Source organism: Galeopterus variegatus, unplaced genomic scaffold (assembly GCF_000696425.1).
Source record: "Galeopterus variegatus unplaced genomic scaffold, G_variegatus-3.0.2 Scaffold1551, whole genome shotgun sequence".
Taxonomy (NCBI): Eukaryota; Metazoa; Chordata; class Mammalia; order Dermoptera; family Cynocephalidae; genus Galeopterus; species Galeopterus variegatus.
This window is the reverse complement of record NW_007727662.1, coordinates 365,255-387,549: the sequence shown is the minus strand read 5'-3', so window position 1 is coordinate 387,549 and position 22,295 is coordinate 365,255. Positions and strand designations below refer to the sequence as shown.

The 22,295-nt window shown below is 44.2% G+C and overlaps 1 protein-coding gene across 3 annotated transcripts in view; it reads right to left on the bottom strand.

Annotated features, from left to right (window-relative positions):
* Nucleotides 1-2,469: 2,469 nt before the first annotated feature.
* PPP2R1B (protein phosphatase 2, regulatory subunit A, beta) overlaps nucleotides 2,470-22,295 on the bottom strand; it is a 40,848-nt gene continuing 21,022 nt past the window's right edge. The window contains exons 12-17 of one of the 3 annotated variants that reach the window (XM_008577617.1): nucleotides 18,018-18,172; nucleotides 17,499-17,641; nucleotides 17,166-17,257; nucleotides 12,652-12,770; nucleotides 3,672-3,756; nucleotides 2,470-2,619 (exon numbers count right to left, since the gene is read on the bottom strand). In XM_008577617.1, coding sequence (XP_008575839.1) covers nucleotides 2,525-2,619; nucleotides 3,672-3,756; nucleotides 12,652-12,770; nucleotides 17,166-17,257; nucleotides 17,499-17,641; nucleotides 18,018-18,172 — 689 coding nt within the window. In that variant the 3' untranslated portion in view covers nucleotides 2,470-2,524. Of the gene's footprint in view, nucleotides 2,620-3,625; nucleotides 3,778-12,651; nucleotides 12,771-16,566; nucleotides 16,753-17,165; nucleotides 17,258-17,498; nucleotides 17,642-18,017; nucleotides 18,173-22,295 lie in introns of those variants that run through there. The other 2 variants (XM_008577618.1, XM_008577616.1) reach the window with 2 other exon arrangements.

Below are 22,295 nucleotides of genomic sequence, written 5' to 3'. Positions count from 1 at the left end.
AACAAATGTTTCTATCAGTAGAAGCCATTCAGACGTAGGTTTTATGCAGAATTACACCAGTTTATTTTATCATGGGAAACCTTGGTGAAAGTAAAAATGTGTGCCGTTGCATATACAGGGGCAAAAAAAAAAGGCAATATATTTTTCACTGAAGCTGAGTAACAACATATTGCTTCAAGGCAGACCAAGACTGAAATATGATGCACAGGAAATAAAGGAAAGTTGTACTTTGTCATTGAATCATAAGTTCTTAGCTGCTGATGCAAGTTGTCCCCAAGTCTGCTACAAAGCAGTGGAGTGTGAACTCTGTTTCAAGGGCCATTAAATAACAGCTGGTACTGACCCCTGAGACTGGCACCCATCTCCACCTGGGAGCAGGTGACACACCTCTTCAGAAGGTGCCCCTGGGTTAGTGAGTGTCAGAATATACTCAGGGCTTCAAAGATGTCACCCATAGAACCGACACAAGACCAACCACAGTCGAGGCCGGGGGCAAGAAACTCAAGCAAGCATCAAGAGCTCCACCCTGGGCCAGGGAAGACAGGCTCTTCCTGCACAGTCTCTTGTAGAGACTTCTGGTTTGGGGGCAGTCGGTCTCCAGAGGACGTATTGTCTCTTTTACAATAACTACTTTGACTTTACACTATATGTTGCTAGTAGTTTATTGAGCTTTGCATATTTGGACAGTTTCATATAGGGCTTAGAAATTTTAAGGACACAACAAATGAACTTTTATGTCCCATGTGAAGTGGTAGTGCTGTGCCTTCTTTCCCTCAGATCAGGCTTTAATTCTTTCTTTTCTGTAGAAACCGACAGTTATCCATTTATGTCAATGCTAAATCCAAAGTCACTTCAGAGTTTGTTTTCCACCATGTGGGAATCAGCATTCTTAATTTCCTTAAAGTTTTGACTTGTAATGAAATGTTAAGTATTATAGCAATATTCAGAGAACCACAGATATGTTAATCATTTAAGCAGATCATCTGCCAAGCAAGTTATATTACTAATAAAACTTAACCAACCCTTACAATTCATTCATAAAAGTAAGTAAAAAGTAGATGCTACAGCTTTATAACTGTATATCTAGAATTATGAGTAATCTGTCATTGGGACAGTAACATCCAGGTGTTACAAATTCAGTATTATTTAAAAGATTGTATGTTCTGTCCTTTAGAATGGCTTGTCCTATCAACAGATGAATGCTTTAAGCACAAAGCATCTTCCTAAAGCACAAAGAAGAGAGATACTACACAGATGCTGCATCTAGAAAACACCTTTAAGTTGCCTTTCCTCTTTGTAGTAAGTGTCCATGCAGGTGAGGGGAAGCATGGAAAGTCTAGGGCATTCCATTTCGGCCACCCCAGCCCAGTTCTTCCCAATATTGGTAACTTGAGCAGTCCTTGTTGCTGACCAGAAACTGCATAGTGACCGGGGCTCCACACTGGAGCCTGGATGCTTGGCAGAAATGCTGTGCTTGGGGTTGGACTTTGGGTGTCAGCAGGAAAGGGTGGGGACTGTCGTTTTTGTGATTTAATGACATGCGGTGAAAAGTGAAAATCCAGTAAGAATGAATTATGTTCCTTCTGTGGGTTGTTTATTTCTCCTTGTGCTTAAGACTGATGATTTTGTGAGAAACATCATTTCATTTGAGATCATTTCATTAAGATCTCGAATCTGTTTTAAGTCTGCAAAATAAGCCAGTTATAAACAAGGCTTGATTTCTTTAGACGGAAGGAGAATGTTTTCCCAAAATATACTACAGAAGTGCTGCAATATTTACAAAATTAATATGCCTTCCCAATTGAAAATGAGGGCCGCTCCTTTCAGAACTGAGGAATGGCACAGTTACAGATCGGCATAAACTCCGGCCCGGGAAACCCAGGAGCTACGGCAGGATAGGCAGGCCAGCAGACGAGGGACCATGGAGAGGCTGTTAGGAGGTTAGAGAACCCAGAGAGAGAAATCAGGAAGCAGCCAGCAGCAGCCAGCCCTGTTAGGAACTGACAGACACAGCGGTGGCCTAGACACTCACCTGGGGAAGAGCACGACCCCTCCTGCTGGAGCCTGTGCTGTAAGCTCCTATTTGTTTATCTCATTTATTTCAAGTAGAAATCAGTAAATTCCATAGCCATCTGTATTTGCTGAAATGTGAGCTGGTCAGTTAGCCAAACAGTTTGCCTAGCCCTGTCTGATCATTTCTCTTGCTCCCTTCTCTAACTAACTAGCGATGGAAGCTTCTGAGCAGTTTCCGCTTCATAAATACTAAACTGACACTAACAAGGCTGAGTACCACTCCCTTTACAAGGCTACTTTGAAATACTGACTTGCTTTCCAGTCTGTTTCACATTAGCAGTGTGTACACTACTGTATAATAATCATTAGCTTTATTATCTTATAAACCAGGTTCCTCTGAAGAGACTTTTGGTGAAATGAATATGAGGTAAAAATTTCATTCAGCAAACAGTGCAATATGTGTGGTACCTTCTTTATTTTTTGTTTGTGTTCTTTTTTTAATCCAGGGGTATTAGTCTCTGCTTTGGGAAAAATGCACTTGTTCTGCAATTTCCAGCTGGGCAAGTGTGTCTCTAGTATTTACATGTAACCGATAAGCTGGCCCCTGTAAGGCAAAAAGCATGTTAGCACAATAGAAAGAGGGTGGATGACCCGTTTTTAAATTCCCATTGAGCTATGCTGGCCACCCCCAGCCATCCTCTCACCTCCTATGCCCTGGCTAGTCAGTCCTGCACTACCCACCTCCCACCTTGGGAACAGAGAAGGGACGGGATGGCTCTCTACACCACCAACCCCCCAGAATCCACTGAATGGGATATAACTGGGGCCCACCAGGAGGACTAGAGATGAGGCTTAAAGGACTATTAGTGCTGATATAAGGAAAACCTCTTCCTTTCTGTATCAAACTTTGCCTCCCAAGAAAGAGAAAGTCAGCAGCCCTTTCTTCCTCAGAAATAAAGAACTCTTGAGTGTTTAAACTGTGTCCTGCAGTCGGTGAGGTGGGACTGGCAGGAGCCTGTGATCAGTACTAAAGTCAGCCCTCGCCTCTCGTGTTCCTTCCTGAGTCTGCCCCTGGAGTAAGGGGGGGTCTGTGCTGTTATGGGTAGGGAGAGGGGACCACCCTGCAGGAGTATCACCCTCTACCCTGCCTCCACCTCTGCTCATGCCCTTAAAGGCAGGGAAACCCTTAAAGAATTTGGTCTGGTTGTTAGATTTGGGAAGAAAAGTATACTCTTAGCTAGAGAGTGATTAGGTGATCAACTGGAAACTAAAGAAAGGTGAAAAGCAACTAGTTAGGATTCTAGTTAGGGTTGGTCAAGGGTGCCTGGTGTGGGGGCATTAGAACATCCTCTGGTTAGGTGCAAGCAGTTCAGCACAGGGGGACGCAGTGAGTGAGTGTTGCTTCCTTTCCAGGGGTCCCCCAACCTCTAGTCAAGCCCTAGGTTCTTACATATATTGGGGTCAGAGGTTTTTTTCCTGCTCTGGATTATATTTAAAAACATGCATAAACAGTTACAGTTAAGCTCCCTATTGGTTTAAAGAAAACTCATGTTCCAGATAACTTTTTCACACTCCTCCTTTAGAGGCAGTATGTAGTGTCATTTGACCACACAGGTCCCGGTGAACAGTTGCAGAATCCCTGTGCTGGGGCTGACCTTTGCTGCAGTTGTAGCCCAGAGCCCTACTCTGGGCTGCCTCTACTGCCTCCTTGGAAGCCACCCGAGCCGCTCGGTCTCTTTGTGCCTAGACATCAAAGGTAAAAACCAGAGAACAGGTAGTAAGTTGGAGTCTTTGTACAGGCAGGGTCTTAGATCATTTTGTTACTTCTGGAAATTTTTTACAGAACTTACCTTCAGAGTGATGTGTGAAGACAAGGGCAGTATCATCTGCCTCTGTTTCTAAACTGGACAAAAACGTATTTTTAAAAATGTATACATCCCTTCTGACAGGTTCCATAGTGTGGTCCTCCCTGGCCCTTGGCCAAGGGAAGGGACTGTGATAACGGAGCTCTTTCTGTCTGCGCCTTGAAAGCGAAGGACCAACGAAGGCAGTGGCCTTCCGTGACCCTTAGAGCCTCTGACTTCCCAGCGCTCTGTCACATATTTGTTTACCAGTCTTTCCAAGGAAGGTAGCCCAGCTGATTCGAGAAGACTCTCAGTCTTCTGAGTTGCAACACCACCTTATGTTTACATCTTATCTGGGCGGATTTTGACAGATTTGGCAGATTCGGGCATGCACGGCTGCAGATTGAGAAACAGGCAGCAGCACTGCCCTTAGATGTAACCAGTGACGGTTTTCATGGCTGCTGCCCAAATACCCAGCTTGCCTGGCCAAAAGGGGCAACAGCTTAGACTTAGACATTAATTTACCAAGCACTTTCACAAGTCATCTCTTCTAATACTCGCAACAGTCATATGAAATTAGTTGGGTAGGTATTATCCTTATTTTTCACAGTTGAGAAAACCAAAACTCGCAGAAGTTTTGACCTGTCCAAGGTCACAGACCTCACGAGTGAGGCGCCAGGACAAGCATCTGGGTGGCTGGCTTCTCAGTTTGGTTCTCTGGCTTCTTGTTCTGTGAGAAGCCCTCTCCCCCATCCTCAGTAACAACTCACTCTTTTCATAAGAAAACAGCTGGAGAAACAAAGCACCCATTTTGGTCAAGCACTGGGTGAATGTGACTGTCCCCACAACCTTATTCTCCACTTAACAGCTGCCTGGCTTTCGGGGAGAGGTGCCCTTCAAGTGACAACTGTGGCTGTCCAGGTGGCCCTGCATTGAACAAGGCCAACAGAGACACGGGTCCCACAAATTGGCCATCCTTTCAGTGTCCAGTTAACTATCGAAGTCTAGGCTCACATCAAAGGTAACTAATTTTTCCAAATTACACAATATAGTAATTTCCTATAGAAGTATGTGATGGAAGGACACACCCTCCTTGATTGCCAAGGGACAAACTGTACCTATTAGCCCTCCACAGCAGGCCAACAGATTCAACCCCAGGAAAGGGGGCTGCTCTGAGAAGAATCACAAATTCAGACTTTGTTCCGAGGAGGGGGAATAGTTTCTTTAAAGTCTCATCAATTACTCATTAGACACTTTTAGGATTAAAATAATAATAACATGCTTTGGGTGAATACTTTGTCTTTTCAGAGCCAAAGTGGGTAGGTATGGAGGAGCTTTAAAAATAGATGTACAAAACAACATCCTGGAAAAATATGACCCCAGAGGGAATAATGTTAGATTAGCAAATGCAGATAACTAGGATTTGCCACTGGCTGTGTGATGCCTATCTGTTCAAGATTTGCTCAGTCAAGGAAATTCAAGTGGTGATACCTTCCCACTACTAATGGTAAAAGATATCTGCCTTCACCAAATCTCTGAAGAGGAAAGAAACAGAGAGAAAAGGAAATTTGCTTCTCTTTGGAGGACTGCAATTTTAGAAAAGTGATACAGAGATATTTGCACTTTGTAGAAAGGGCAAGATTATTTGCTTTTTTCTGAAGGGAGGAGGGTGGTCTTTGCTGGATGTTTGGTCTGTGAAAGAGTTTCTTTTGATAAAGTTAATCTAATTGTAGTTATTTTTTGTGTGGTTTTTTTTTTTAATTACTAAGAAAAAATTGGTGAGTTTAATAGCTTTGGTATTTTGAGTGCAAATCATAATAGCTCCAATGTGAGAAAAATCAAAGTGTAACCTGTCATTCAATGTTAGAAAATTGCCCAAAGTGAAGTTTAATAAATGATATTTGTACCAAACAGTAATTTAAATGGGGTAATTTTCTGCAAGGAAAATGTACTGTTTTTATGTTTCCAACCCTCTTGAATTAAAATAAAAACAACTTGTTTTCTAAGAGCCTGGGTGATATGAATGTCAGGCTAATAAGACAGGGCCTTTACCTCATCAGGCTTTGGGTGGAATTTTAAAACTATGGAAGGTGGCTCTGTTCTCTGAGCTCTGGTGCTCATTTCAGGCTGCAGAAAAGGACAGTGGATAATATGTTCTCATTGACGTCAGCTGGGTAAATAATACCTTGCTCTCAGTCACCCAAGTACACGTTAGCCGCTGCAGGTCGCTGACGGAAGCACTGCTAATCACAGCCTGCACACGGACAGGGCCCTGCTGGGCACTGCCTAATTAATGTTCCTTGCTTTTTAGAGTCTCAGGGCAAAGCCCATTGCCCAGGTCGTGTGAGCAAGGGCCTTCTGCTGCAGGAGGAGGAGGGGAGGCAGGCATGCAGGGCTCTCGTTGTGCTCCCTAAGGACAGGCAAGCTGCAGGGCAAAGGGCGGAAATGGGAGGGGAGGTGTTCTGAGCTGCCAGAAAGGCCAGCAAAAGACACTGCTATTTAGTCACGATGTCACATCTTCTCTGGGGCTCGCCAAAGGCCTCCACGTTACATGCACGCATGCACACGATGGACTCCCTCACAGGCACCCTTTTGAGACCAACTCGGTGCCCTCGGGGTGCTGAAGCATCCATTTGCTGAGCTTCTCTCATCCGATCTGGACGTGTTTTAGTGCCAGACTGAGTGAAAGAGCAGTATGAAACCCTGCTTTCTGGTAGCATGTTCAACTGAGATTTGGTTTCACACTACTCCTGTCAAGCCCATGCTATAGAACTGAGACAGCTCCCAAACAGGAATCTGCTGGCCACGCAGCTGGCACAGGAGGGTGCGGTAGGCAGAGCCCACGGCTCCGAGGGCTAGAAGCGAGCGGAGCCCTTACCATCGACTGTGGCCCCGCACCACTACCAGGCGCCCACACCTGCCCTGAAATGCCAGTTCCCCTTGGCTACCCAACAATTCAGCATCACTGCGTTTCATTTTTTTTTTTTTTAAGGAAAGCACATTTCACTAACGATGTTTTGCAAACTTTCCCTTTTCTCACCAAATTTATCCATCATTTTTATCCTGTATTGCCAAAAACATCCCCAGTGCCCCAAGTTATAGGCAAAAATAACAGACTTGCCAGCAGAGACTGGCCAGAGCCTCAGCAGCCAGGCAGGCCCCAGATCTCTAATCTCCTCAGGACATCCTTCAGTTCCGTGGTCTCCTGAGCTGAAGGCTCTGCACAGGGTGGGGAAGACACATGAGACCAGGGAGGCCTGTGCTCCAGACCCGGGCAGGGATGGAACTAGCCGGTAGTGCCCACACATCTAAAGTGCTCTATCACCACGCAGGGCAAGGCATGAACAGGGCCTAAGGTTCTAATCTTGGCAAGCACCTCCTTTCTGCCCCACTACTTCTTAAATTGATCCCTTTGACATGCTGAGAAAAGCATTTGACTCTTCCCAGAAAACACGTACATAGACACACAACTTGTGACATATAATTGATTTCAGGAGAGGGGCTGGTTCCTGGACCCCCTGAGGCCCATCTATGAACCAAGATTAAGAACACCTGACTCGGCCTCCACACTTTCCAGAGTTAGTTCTCACAGGGACCCTCCCTGCTGAGGGGGAGGGTTCTAATCCCTCCCTGGGTGGGTCCAGGTAAGGCAAAGCCTCCTGATCTGCCTGTAGCCCAAGGGCAGGGCATTGTGGGAGAAAGTTCTGGGCTTTTTGCACTAAATCCTGGGTTACTACATGGCTATGGCTGCTCTGCCCTGGGGGCTGACAAGATCAGGCTCTGCCCTTCTCATTTCAGTCCCAGCCAGTGACTTCAAAGACTGAGCAGTGCCAAGTATGGAATATTGCACATGGATTATCCTGGGCAATGGTCCTTAGGAGACAGACATGGGTCTTGACTGAAGTGAAGGGGTTGGCCCCTCCCTCAGACATGGAGCCATGCTGGTGTATCTGCCTCCACCCAGGTAGGAAGCTATGACCACAAATCACTGTGGCCAAACCTGAGGTCAGGCAGAGTGGGGAGCTTGCTGTGTCCTGCAGCCACTGGTCTCCTAACAGCTGTCCTGCTGCGGATGTCCCAGCCACCAATGCAACGGAACTCCTCTGAACCTAGAGCTTCAAGTGTCTCTAGGGAGCACCAATCCCTCCATTTGGATATGTTTCTAGGGGGCTTTCCTAGGGATGACTGACTCAGAGCTGATCTAAAATTAGCAAAGAGAGTTTCCAAGTTGGGGTAAAGGGTAAAGCATGTACCGGCTGAGCCAGCAGGAGAGGTGCCTGGAAGGAAGCGGGGAGGGCACTGCACCATGGGAAGTGGAGAACCGAGCCCCCAAGAGCCAGCTGGGCAGAAAGTTCAGAAAATCTGGCCCAGAGGAAATGAGGCCTCTCAGTGGGAAAACTGAGTCACTCTCCACCTCAGGTAGACTTTGAAGAGCTTCTGACTCATTCTCCCTCCTCACTTCCCAAAGTCAGGGAAAAATGGGGCCTGAGATGCCCAAAAGGGGGCCTGAGAACTGTGACTCTGAGGAGAACGTTCATTTCCACCCCAGAGCCACCTGCATAGTTGGCGACAGGACACAAGTGAACCTAAGAAAAGCCACCAAGGCCTTTCCTGAAGCACTTCATGCAAAGTGCTCTGAGTTCCCAGCCTAGCCTGTCTCTTCAGTCTGGGACCCACTAGAATTGCCTTCTGGTCACCAGAGAAGCCCAAATGTTTAGCAGGGTCCCTGTGCCAGCAAACTGAGGGCCAACGGGGAGCTGTTGGAGGGGGCCCATGGATGAAAGAGCCAGACAAGAAGATTGGGAGAACAGAGCCCAGCTCTCCCATCCCACCCCAGGGTGCAGTCACCCTGGCCAGAAAGGCCTTCCAGGCAGGCTAATGCCTTCCTCTTCTCTGCCAAGGACAGCCTGGGAGGCAGAAAGGAACCTCTGACCAAACCCTTAGCCCCTGGTGCCGTTCCCAGCCCTACCACTAACCCAGGCAAGTCACTGCAAAGGCTCGTTATCTCCACTGGTAACTTGGGAACACAGACTGGCTGACTTCACTCCTCGGCTTATTGTGAGGTTCAAGTGCAGCCTGGCATGGCACTGCCCTCTAACATGAAAGCACCCAGAAGACTCCCCCAGCCTCCCAATGGCTTATCATAACATCTTACTCTACCTGTCTTGCTTTAACTGAACTCTTGACTGTCCCAACACTAGCTGTGAAAATGGGCTGTGTGGTGCCTGTGAAACCTCTCTTAAAGGGAAATTGCCCTATTCTGAGCACCTGTTCGAGGTTAAGAACTAAGAGCTTTGCTCCAGGATTTCTGAATTTTCAGAGATGAGTCCTTGGCAGCACCAGCCATAGGTACCACAAACATAAGAACATCCCGGAGAATCTATGTCCTATCTAGGAGGCCTCTTTCATCCCCAACTTTTCATTTAAGCTCCTCGGTGGAGAAGGGTTAGAAGGCATGGCGGAGTCTTTCTGTGCTGAGACAGCTGCCCAGTCCCCAAGTCTCCACAGTGGAGAAGGTACCGAGAGGAAGCCGGAGACTGTGGACACTGCCCCAGCTGGCCCTGTGAGCAGCCTACTTCTGACCTCTCAGTGGACTTCAGTATCCAATTCCCTTAGCTGGAGGGTCACTGGGGATGAGATCAAGTGTGCCTGAGCTTTGGTTTTTGTTGTCAGTCCTCAGACTGGGCTCAGGCCTCCTGTAGTGTAAGGAAAATGAAAACAAATGGTCAGGCTCCCTCAGATGTTCAGAATCTTGCTGAGCATGACCTAGCCTGTTTAATGTAAATACGTTAATCGTGCACGTGCGCCCAGGTGTTCCTTGGTTATTTCTGATGTAATTGTGCACGTGCGCCCAGGTGTTCTTTGTTTATCTGAGTCGCACCCATGTGTCCCTCGGTTGCCTGACTTAAGTATAAAGGACAAACGGCTCTGATCCACAGTGTCCCCAGGCCGCCCCTGGGAGGCCACTAGGAAGCTGTTGCTACTGCTGGAGGCTGAGCTCGCATCCGAATAAAGCCTGTCAACCTTGTCAGTGGCTCCCAAGGTCTTTCTCCAATGACTTCGCTCGGGACCTGCATATGAGGGGTCTATAACCCAATCTGCACAGGACGGGTTTGAAGGGTCTGTGAGCCCTAACCCGACATGTAGTCTTTCTTGGTTCAAGAGAACTAACCTTCTGGCCAAGAGGTCGGACCCTTGAGGAGCTTCTACCTTTTAGGCAACAACAGCCGAGCTCTAACCTGCTCTCTCAGGAGAGATGTGGACAAGCAGTCCTCCCCTGCCCCCAGAAGCTGGCTCTATGACAAGACAAGATTCCTGAGCTGTAGAGCAGCCCCCACCTCATACGAGCCAGAACAGCCTGGTTCACCTGCAAGTGCTAGTTTAGATCCAAAGAAGGGACAGATGCCAGAAGGCACAGGCCAGAGACTCTAGGGGCCAAGTGAGTCTCTGAGTTTGGGGAAGATAAGAAAATTAGGAAAAACCAGAAGTAGAAACACAAGCAGAAGGAGCAGGGGGTGCAGGTGAGGTCTTAGCTGAGACTCAGGGTGCAGGGACTGGGCTCTGCTCAGTGTCTCCACAAGACAGACTGTCCGGCCAAAGAGAAGGAAGACAAGGAGGGGGTTCATTAAGTCGGCGTCTGCACTGTTATTTACGGATGCTCCACTTGATTTGGGTCTCCAAACCTGTGCTCGGCATGGAGACTGAATGTCCCTCACAGCTGCTCCTTCCTGCAATAACAAGACTGACATCACTGTTGTCAGGGAAATGGTGTTTTGATTAAAATCATGTGACAGCTACTTCGTGACTCAATAAACAAATCCTATTAACCCTCGTCTGACAGGGGCCTGCCAGTAGCTGTCAGCAACCTGTGGATGGTCCAGGAGGGAGCAGCTGAGCTGACCCAGGGCGGCAGGGGGTGGGAGGTGACCCAGGCTGCTCCCTGGCAGGTCCTGCATGGGGGGGACATGTGTGACACCAAGCACACAGCTCTGCAGATTCAAGGGTCAGTCTCAAGGAATCAAGGAGGAACCCCTCACCAAGAGGAACTGGCTCTCACCCCTTGGGCCATTCTCTCCTGGACCAAGTGGTAGGCCCAGCCCTGAGATGTCAAATGGCTCCCACAGGGCCCTAAGGCTGACCAAGGGCTGAGGACAGTTCCCAGGGCTTTCAGCAGCCAGGCGTTCACTCTGACAACATTTGGACAGATTAGTGAGTTTGCTATGCACCACAGACAGTGAGGGGTTAAAAACAATTTCTGGTTTGCCACTGGATGACTTCCTGGATCACTCACTTGGCTGCTGGCACCTGACACACAGGGCTCTGCCTGGCAACAGCCAATTCCCTTCAAATCTCACCCTCGGGTCATTTTCCTTAAGTGAAACAAATGCAGGGAAGGCTCCCAGGTCACAGGGCAGGGGATTTTTCTCGGTTAAATGAACTGCCGCTCCAGAGACCTGGGTTCCTGGCACCACTGGGTTTCTAGAAAACAGACTCGCAAGAAGACATGACAGGTAGAGGGAGGTTCACGACCGCCTGAAAAATGAAGATGACAGCACCCACCACCTAGAGTTGTTGAGAGGATTAAATGAGGTTTTGTCAAGTGCTTTTTTTTGATGAGGCGCTGCAGCGTCCCCAAGGCTCAAGCTAATACTGTTTCCTCAACTGGCAAAGGCCCAGCACGCAGCCTTCTTCAGAGCTGAGCACGCTGGCTGTGGGGATGCCCCCGTGACCCACCTCAGGTCAGGAGCATAGCAGGCGTTGAATGGCATGGGCAGTGAGCCCCGAATTTGTAGAAATATGTAACTCCTTTCTTCCCAAAGTAGTGTGTGATTTAGGCCTAGAAAATAGAACCATTCTTCCCACTCCTTCAGCCAACCTCTTTCCTAAGGCCCAGGTTACGAAGTGGACATAAGGGTGCAGAGCGCTGGCCACCTCAGGCCTCTGTCCGTCAGAGCCCAGGGGCTGCGGAGGCTGTGAGCAGCGTCAGTCACCAGCACTTCCTCCCACCGTGCAGCCACTGCAGGGAATGGCAAGAACATTCTCAGAGGAGTGACCACAGTTCAGGGTCTGGACAACAGGAACAGTTTTCATTGCCTCAATTCACACAAAATGAAAAGACAAAAATTTAAAAGACAAACTTTTCCATGTTAGTGTTTTCGCCAAGAAAATCTACCAGAGTGGATATGAAAATGCCAAATTCTTCCCGATAAACTAAATGCAGCCTGGCATCAGCACCCGGCGGCCGACACCCTCCACGCTCCGTTTCTGAATGTATTTGTAAGTCACAAATCACGGAAGCGCTTCCTATCTTGGATAGAAATGACTACTTGAGAGGAGCTGTGGCAAGTAACATTCCGCGTTCTGTGAGGAAAAGGGGAACAGCCTGTTTCTACAAGCAACTCTTCACCACATCACCCCTCTGTCTTCTGCCTGGGCCTCCTTGTCCCTCACTAGGGAGAGACGGAGATTCAACAGGCCTCAAACCACGGGATGACAAGCTGTGGCCAGCGAGCCCACCCCTCGTAAAGCATTCCGAGAATGAAGGAAGTAAAACAGGGCACCTGACCAGTTATACTCTCCATTATAATACCAAGGCCAAGGGTTCGGATCCCCTTAACCAGTCAGCTGCCAAACAAGAATTAAAAAATTATACTCTCCTGGCCCTTAAAACCTGACTGTCTCCTCGGGGACAGTACAAGGGACTGCTTCTCTGCCTATCCTGCTGCAACCCCCTGTAGCACCAGGCAGTGCTGCGGGGGGCAGGACTTGGGCCCCATGCTTCTGGGGCACTTACCTTCCCAGTGTCCTCTTCAGGCACTCTGGGTCTCAGGAAGTGGTTCTTAGCCTCAGGGACACTGGGCTCTTCACTGTCCTTCATGGGAAAATCTAGCTTCCTCAGCCTTTGCGCCACCACTAGAGATACAGACAGCAGCGCTGTAACTGTCCCTGATCAGGGCACATCCCTCCCAATCCCACTCATACTTCCTGACCAGGATGGTTTCACTAGTTCCAGCACCAGCGTGGGAAGCCCGGCAACCTCTGAGGACACAGGACCCTGGGCAGCGAAGGCCGGTTCACCCTAGGACCTTATTCGATGTCTTTTTCTCAGGAGCCCTGGGAAGTGCCATCCCGCTGGGCCTTGTGGTGCCCAGCTGGGTGCTCCCTACATCTTGGTCACTGACAGCCTATAGAACCCCACCCAGACGAGAAGACTCCTTTCACAACTGGTAGTATCAGTTTAAGAAAACTCCAAAGAAAGAAATGACTTCGCTTTTTTTCTACCCAGTGAGTAATTAAACTCTCTCCATCCTCCAGATTTCCATCTACCAAACATTATGTAATTTCCTGGAAACAGCAGATTTGTGGAGGCAAACAGGGAATAGTGAGACTATTCTAGGTACAGAAAAGGACTGGAGACATGTGAGGGAATAGGAAAAAGAGGAGCAAGGGACAGGATGGAAATGGGAATACTGGGGAACCAAAGGGAAACAATTATGTAACATCAGATGGCCATCACCTCATCTGTTAAACGAGTTCTACATCCAAGCACTGGAGAAACAGGAGGCTTTAGGACAGGAATGCCAGAAGAAAAAAGTGCCAGAGGAACTTAAGTTAAAAAGCAAGAGGACAGGACAAGCACCCAACGTGCATGGCCACCCTGTCCTGCCATCCCTGGTGGGAGGGAACCAGTGTGATTTCTACCGGAAAGTACCAGACTTTCAGCTCAGTGTCAACACAGTGGTTAATAAAGGAACAAAACTTCTACAAGAAAACACTGATACAGCTTAACCACTGGGTCAGGAGTGACATGTCTGTTTCCCCTGGAGGTCTGCAAGTATCTCGAATGCTTAGAGGAGACAGTTCTGTTGAGTCAGAACAAGCTGTCCAGCAAAGACCCCCAGGGCCCTGCATCACAGTGGCCAACCTGTGGTATTTCCATGAGCCAAGGGTTGCCTATTACTTTAACCAAAAAAACACACATTAACCTGTTTGTTCTTATAAAACAAGCATCTTTAAGTTCATATCTTCTTGGCAGTATAGACGGAGAAACAAGAGCTGGTCTCTTAAATGCGCGAGGGGTAAACTGCACGCAAACTGTAGAAATACTAAGGTGAATCCTATTGTTGATAAGACATCTTTATTGGCATAGGTTGTATGTGTGGGTGTCTCTGCTACACTTCCCTTCTCAACCAAACAACTGGTCTAAACTGCCTAGGATGGAAAAACAAGAGCAATGTATATTCAAGGCTCTAATAAATCCAAACGGAACCATTGTATAAGCTGGGGGACTGGAGAAGGGACACATAAAGCTTGTTTCCTAAGAGCAGAAAAATCTTTTTAATTGTGTCAGTGAGAGAATGAGATACAGTCTGGTACCTTTGATGACTTGTTCCATGCACGCAACACATCAGAGAACAAATTTTAGAAATTCATTCATTGAATACATTTTTATTGAGCATCTACTATGTACACCAGACACTCATCCAGGCACTGGTGATATGGCAGAAGACAAAACAGACAAAAATGCCTGCCCCTACAGAGCTCCTAGAGCTTACATTCTAGTGAAATCAAGACAGGAAAAACTAATCTGTAGAGTAAATAGCCAAGTTATATGCCAAAGAAAAATTCCTCTGAGAAGTAACAAAAGGGATTCCCTATTGCTTAAGTCAGAAAGAAACAATGACGTCCCTAAGGGGTCACCCAAAAAGACAGTGGCTTTGCTGAGCTTCATAACCCACATTTGAGAAAGTAAGAGCTCACTGTAACTCCCTTTAACAGTCTTGGAACAGAGAGGTCAATTCACAGGGTTCCCCAGGAGGTGTACAAGGCCATTTTGAAGTCTACCCTAAACCAATGGCCTTTCCAACCAAAGAGTAAAGCAATGGTTCCAGTGCAAATTGGTTTCAAGAATCAAGACAACAGTCTTTCAAATATAAAATTCAATAAAGAGGAACATAACCTGCAGGTAATAAAAAATAAAGAACCATGAAACTAAAATTTCAATGTTTATAGCATAACAGTTTAAGATATTAAAGTGAGAATGTAGAAAAGATTTTTGCTTAGAAAAATATTTAATCCTTGGCCCAAAAAGTCATAAAGTAGAAACTTACAATATAAGGTAATTTGGCAGTTTAAAATGCAGGCAAATAATTTCTGACTTAAAATTTCTGTTCTGTTTTTCTGAGGTAAGCCAAACTTGAGAGTATTTAGTCAAACTTGGGTTTACATAATTATTTAATATACACATAACAGAACAGGGCTCACTAGATTTAAAAAAAGGTTGTGAATGAAATCAACAGTTCAAAAATGTGGAAAATGGAAACAAGCAAACTACATAGCAAGATGCACTGAGAGAAAAATAAGCTACAGTAAAACCTCACTGAGTCAGTTTGAATAGGTGAAAAATGTAAATAAACTTAGAAAAAATATTTAAATTCTCCATGAAATACGTATGATATACATTTCAAGGATAAAGAATAAATTGAATGCATCTAGAAAAAAGGTGTGGCCTTCTAGAGATCCTCATGGAAGGTACTATAATAAAATATAGAAAAAATATAGAAAAGAGTGACTGGTAATTGGCTATCAATTGGTAAATGGGTACTTTTAAAAGAGAGTTTTAAAACTAAGTTGTACAAATAGGCTTCCTTATATACTGTTAATTTGCTTCAGTAAACCTTTCAGCTTAACTCATATTATCTTAAATTTCAGGAGGAATTAATGAGGTTTTACTGTAAAAGTAGAAAAACAAACACTTCCAATGATAAGATTCCAGCGTCACCCAAAAAATTAGCAATGAAACTTCAGTGTGGAAAGATACTGTACAATGTAGCAAGGGCCAGATGCTAATATTGCTGGAAGCAGAACCAGGTAAAGAGTAGGAAAACCACAAAGCATTATACCAGTGGTTCCTATACTCATTCAAAACACAAAACTGCAATCTTACCGTGAAACAGTAGAACTACTAGTTATTAGGACACACTCAAGTTAGTTTCTCGAGGGGAGAGAGAAAGGGAGAGAGAAGTATTTTTGAATGCAGTCACATTGGTAAGCCATTGAAATTCAGTTAGGTTTCAACATCTAATTCCTCTGTATTTAGAGTTCATAAAATTTATAGTTGAAAAAGTAGGTAGAAGTATTTTTGAATGCAGTCACATTGGTAAGCCATTGAAATTCAGTTAGGTTTCAACATCACATGTTAGCAGCAAGATGCATCCACATTCAGGTTTCTAAATGACATGATTACAGTCAAAATAGAGCAAATAAAAACCAAAATAACCAGTACATTAACCCTGAGCTTCCACATTCTCCTTTCATGTGAGACACTGATCCAAGACCATCATAATCCAGGAAAATGTGGTTTTCACTACAGTCAAATCCTGATGTGTCTCCCAAATAGATAGTTTATAAAATAAGTTATTCTAAACCATGTACATTTAACTTTGTAATGATGAAGAGACACAAAGATACATGTAAACATCAAGAGAATCAATCTACTCCATGTCTGGGTACAAACCTATCCAGACTTTGTCTGGAATATTAAGTGGCCAGGGCCTGACTAAACAATGAAGATTCAGGAGCCCAGACAGTGCCGGAAAAGCATTAGAAGACAATCAAGAGATGACTGTACCAAGTGTCAGGAATTGGTCAATCAGAATGGCTTAAATAATTATCCCAACAAGGAAGGTGAGTAAAAAACAACCCCATTTCTTCTTTAGAAAGAATCAAGTCACTGAAATTTGATGTCTTCTAAGTTGTTGCTTTTTGCTTGGATGAGATCTTGAAGGTTTTCCATTTTTTCTCCACCCAGTTTAAGAACACAATGACTAGAAATCTGTGATAAGAATTTAGTAAAGTCTTTTCCCTCTTGTTCCTCATTATGCCAACGCAAGAACTGGAAAATTCCAAACAAAATCAGTTAGTGGTGCAGAAAGCTCATGAGTCATCTATATCACATTAAAGCACAGTAACAAAGATCCAAAAACATAAGATTAAGAACTTCTCGTTGTGGTCAGTTTCTTCACTCTGCCAGGCTAATCAGAAGTCGAACATTAAAAATTAATTAAAACCCAAACCAAAAACTGTTCTTACCAGTAAGAATCATATTTCTACCCAATCTACATGAAACTGAGAAAATGGCCTGTTCACTTATGAAAGAAAGGTGAGCCACAAAGGTTCCAACCTAAGAGGGATACCACCATTCCAGGAACTTCCACCCTCCCTGTCTCTGCTAACACTTATCACCCTGCCCTCTTAACACCACTCGCCAAAGCATAAGCTTGCAAGGCAGAAAACAAAAATACATACCACTTATAGCTTCCTGTGCAAAGTATTTGACATCCATATCTTCATCTTGACCTAACTTCTGTAATACCGGCTTAACTTCCCCCTGCAAAGCACTGAAATTCAAAAGCACTACCTGTGAAAGGCAGTCTAGTGGGCCAGAGAAATCCTTTATGGTGTATATGCTCTATGGTAATTTTTAAAGTTTAAAATAAAAAAATATTTTACAAGACTTATAAACTTGAAAAATATACTAAATAATTTTGAAGGAAAATAACTTAATTTTAGCTATTACTCCCCACTGTAAGATAAAAGTTAAAATATACTTTTAAAACAAGAATAACTCTAAAATCTTACTCAGTGTCTAGAATTGGTCCAATTTTTTGTAGAGATTTGGCCACATTGAAACGAACATTTGCTACTTGGTCTCCTGCCATTTTTAATACAATGGGCAGCATTTGCTTAGTGGTTATTTCCTGACCACAGGCTTCAGACAGTGCCTAGAAAAATAAATAAGATGGCACATTTAAAACACTTTTATTTTTTAAAAATATCCTAAAATGTAATGAGACAAATTAATATTTAATAAGAAAGTAATTAACCAACAGGAGGACGTTTCTAATTTGAGCATCTGAATAAGGGACACAAAAAATCATTCAAAGAATCAGAAAGTTAGACCAGAATTCACAACTAAATTGCAACTTTAAAAATACTACTATAGATTTTAACATGAATTTTTAAATTCTCTCATCTTCTGTCAAATTAGCATAAAAAATATATTCAAAATAGATGACACTATATTCAGAATTCAGAAATACAGTTGTGAATAATTGCTATAATGTTTGAGCTTAGCAATAATAGTTATGTAATACTTACATTAATGCAGAACAAAGTGGTCATTCTATGCAAATAATTAGGATCATTTGCCATTACTAACACTTTGGGAACGATGGTATTTTGGGCCCACTCTATACCAAATTTCTGAACTAGTTTCATGAGGTTGTTGGTAGCAGCTTCTCGGATGGCATACACTGCAGAGGAGGTCAAGAACATATTCTCATACTGCTTATTACTTTATAAGCATAATCCAGCTTAACTTACATCAACATCAAACATGGACCTAAAACAAAACCTCTCTACAAACAGACTCCAAATGTAATCATACTGCAATGACAAGCATACTCAGCCATAACTAATAATACACTGATCTGTTGATATAATTTCAAAATGTATAGTGTGTCCAAGGAAAAGGGATGTAAGGAGCTCATCATGTACATCACCAAGTAACAAATATGAGTGCCTACTATGTGCTACGTGTTACAGGAAGAATACAAGGGTACTTCCAAAAGTTCATGGAAAGATTCGTATTATCTCTTAATTCTATTTTCCTGAACTTTTGGAAGTACCCTCATACAGAAGATACTTTCTCTCAAAGATAATATACTCCTATCAGAGGAATGAAAGCTAACACACTCCAAGAAGTCACGTGGTACAAGACCAATTATAACGAAGTATGACATTGTGTAATCAAAACTGTGAGGGCTGTAGGAGTTTAAAGAAGAGTGAACAGGGAGGTTTGTGAAGGCTTTGGGAAAGAAAGAGGCCTTGCACTGGCCAGTGAGGATTAGGGAGGATTTGTGTAAGTAGAGAGAAGAAGGGAGGAATTCCTGGAAGAGCAAAAAAACGTACCCAGGATACAAAGGAAAAAGTTAAAACCGACTTTAAGGTTATACAGGGTGGACGCAGGTCACAGAGCATCCTGAAAGATAAATTCAGACTTGATAAGAAAAACAATGATGGGTTTTTAAAGCAAATTTGTGACCTGGTGACCAATGTGGTATTTTAGAAAGATTATTCCAACACAGTCAAAGGAAAGACATCAAGGAAATCATGTAGAGGCCACTGTGGCCACCCATACAACAAATACAAATTCAGACCAACTTGCTTCTTTTCCATTAAAATTGTTTAGGTTGAAACAAGATGTCAAATGTCTTCTGTGAATAAATGTGCCTGCCTTACCTTGTAATAATTCCCTACAAGATCAAAGATATCACAAAGCTAGATAATAAAGGTCTGAGGTACTATCTCCTCATAATTAGTTGCTATGCACAGCACTGAACAAAGACAGGCCTAGTGTCACTTCACTTTACAGGTCCAGTAAGACTCACAATTTAGGCTTAGATAAAAAATTGAAGGTAGTAGGTACTGATTCCTTATTCTCTCACCAGGAAGGCCCAACACCTCCTGGATGATAGAAAGGGCAGGAATAGCTATCTGAGCCACAACCCCAATCCTAGGCAATTTATATAAGCCTCCAGATGAGAAATGGCCAACTTTCCCAGTCTGCAGATCCTTTCAGACAATGACATTGAGGAGAAAAGGCAGGACAGCATAGACAAGTATCTATACAATTTATTACCAACACTTAAACTAACCAAAGTCTATGGAAGAAGCAGCTGCCAGTCATACCCGGAAGCACTCTCTAAGGAGCAAGTTCAAGTCAACTGTTTTACCCATAATACAGATTCTTTCCGTCTATAGTCTTTGTCTTTGGCTCAAACCCTTCCCCACTCCTCCTCTTAAGATGGAGCTAGCTAGTGCTTCTGCGTCTTCTCCTCTAATTAATTACTAATTTTGGAATATTCTTGAGATTTTTCTCATCAAAATGCCATTGGCCTAGGAAGGGATCCCACTGCCAGAGTAACCAGGGACTGGGCACACACATACTTAGCCTTGACCAAGACCTTAACTGCACTGAACTTTACTTGGCCAGATGCCCACTACGTTCTTGGCTCCTCTCAATTCAGTTGCCAGAAGAATGCAAACCATTCCACAGTTCTGCCTGTTTTCTCCTAGTTCTCCCTCCCCACCCCTACCCCAGGTCTGGCTGACCTGCAAGGTTTCTTTGAATTCTATCTATGCTCACTAACTTTGACACCTTCTTTCTCTTATAAAAAATAAATTCCCCTTCTGAATTCCTCCCTCTGATCGATACTGTCCACTCAATCACAGGAATATAGGTGAGTGATACTTTCTTCCTTATACTTCTCTGGGTTTTTTTTTTTTTTGGTGGCTGGCTGGTACGGGGGATCCAAACTCTTGACCTTGGTGTTATAACACCACATTCTAACCAATCACAGGAATATAGGTGAGTGATACTTTCTTCCTTATACTTCTCTGGGTTTTTTTTTTTTTTTGGTGGCTGGCTGGTACGGGGGATCCAAACTCTTGACCTTGGTGTTATAACACCACATTCTAACCAGCTGAGCTAACTGGCCAGCCCTCTGAATTTTTCACAATTTTTTTTTACTAATTTAATAACCAGGAAAAAAGTTTTAAAAAATCTAACTGATCTGTGATTACTAAATAACAGTTTCGAAAAATGCAAAAGCAAAACAACAACAAAAAAACCCTGTGATGAAGTAAAGAACAATTTCAGAGCTGCCATTTCACTGGTTCAAAGAATGCTTGCAGTCCCCACTTTAGTATGCTGCTGCAGTAGAATAAATAAGAGTCTCTCCTGCTCCCAAGGTGGAAGAAAAAATTCAGAAGCAGGGGCCAGCCCGGTGGCGCACTCGGTAGAGTGCGGTGCTTGGGAGCGCGGCGGCGCTCCCGCCGAGGGTTCGGATCCCATATAGAGTCCGGTCCACTCACTGGTTGAGCATGGTGCGGGCGCGACACCGAGGGTTGCAATCCCATTGCCGGTCACGGTACGAGCGTGACACTGAGGGTTGCGATCCCGTTACCAGTCATGAAAAAAAGACAAAAAGGAAAAAAAAAATTCAGAAGCAAAGAAGGAGTAATAAAGTTGCATAGAGAGAGCAATCCTACACAGATAGAGTGTTAGGAATTTAGAACTTTAACAATTTAAATATAAAACCTAAAAATAAAATTAAAACTTTAAAAATAAAACACTGTCTTAATCTAGAATGCCAGCTTTCCAAGAAAGTATAGAATGAATTGCTGGGACACGCCATTCCCATTAACATTAAATATTTATTAGAAAGAATACAAACACTTTAAAAAAAAAAGAGGAATTTCTTTCCTATGATTTGCCAAATTTAAATTTTTATTTAAAAAAAAATAGGCCATAAAAAGGCAACTTAAGAGAAGAAAAAAATAAATAATGAAGTCTTCACAATCTAGTTTGAAAACACTGGAACTACCCACATATACATAAGCCCTTACAGATTTTCACATGTTTTTTTTCACACCCTTCCTCTTCACTCTCTAACCATATGATCTCCCATATGATACAAATATGCCTTTAACAAAACCACCTACATGTATAAGCAAACACTAATACTCCCAGGCATAAGCAACCACAGATGAACAAAGAGATACACTCAATACATATATAATAAAGTATATATAAGACATTGTGTCATATCCACCAAAACACAGAACAAAAGCTCACAGCACAATGTCACATGAACCCCCACGGGCACTCATATGAACAGGTTTAAGGCCACGCTAAAGCTGGTGAGTCTGGACCTGGGACTTGGTACAGAGGGCACATCGTCCACCCACTGCTGCATGGCAGACAAGAGGATATATGCACATACATCTACCTAAGACCTCATGAAAAAGTCATTCCTGCTGTCCTATCTGATTTGCCCTGAGCCCACCTTCTCCTAGGATCATAGCAGTAGCACTCAGGGTACAAGTTGTAAGCCTTCCTTTCACCAAAATCAGAAATCCAGGCCCTCTCTAGTGTAGGGCATAACTGAGGTCTCCCATTCCTAAGAATCCTGTGCTGTCCCACTGTATTCCTCTTTCTCTATGTCACCTCAAAAAAGACAAGTAGTGATTTCTTCCCACCTAGGCCTTTCATCTGATTCTAATCCCTGTCCAACCAAGTCTACACACTCATCCCTCAGTATCTGTAAAGGATTGGTTCCAGAACCCCCTGAGGATATCAAAATCTGTGGATGCTCAGTCCCTGATATAAAATGGCACAGTATTTGCATATAACATATGCACATCCTCCCACATACTTCATCTCTAAGGGCTGGCCCGTGGCTCACTCAGGAGAGTGCGGTGCTGATAACACCAAGGCCGCAGGTTCAGATCCCTATATAGGGATGGCCGGTTGGCTCACTTGGGAGAGCGTGGTGCTGACAACACCAAGTCAGGGGTTAAGATCCCCTTACT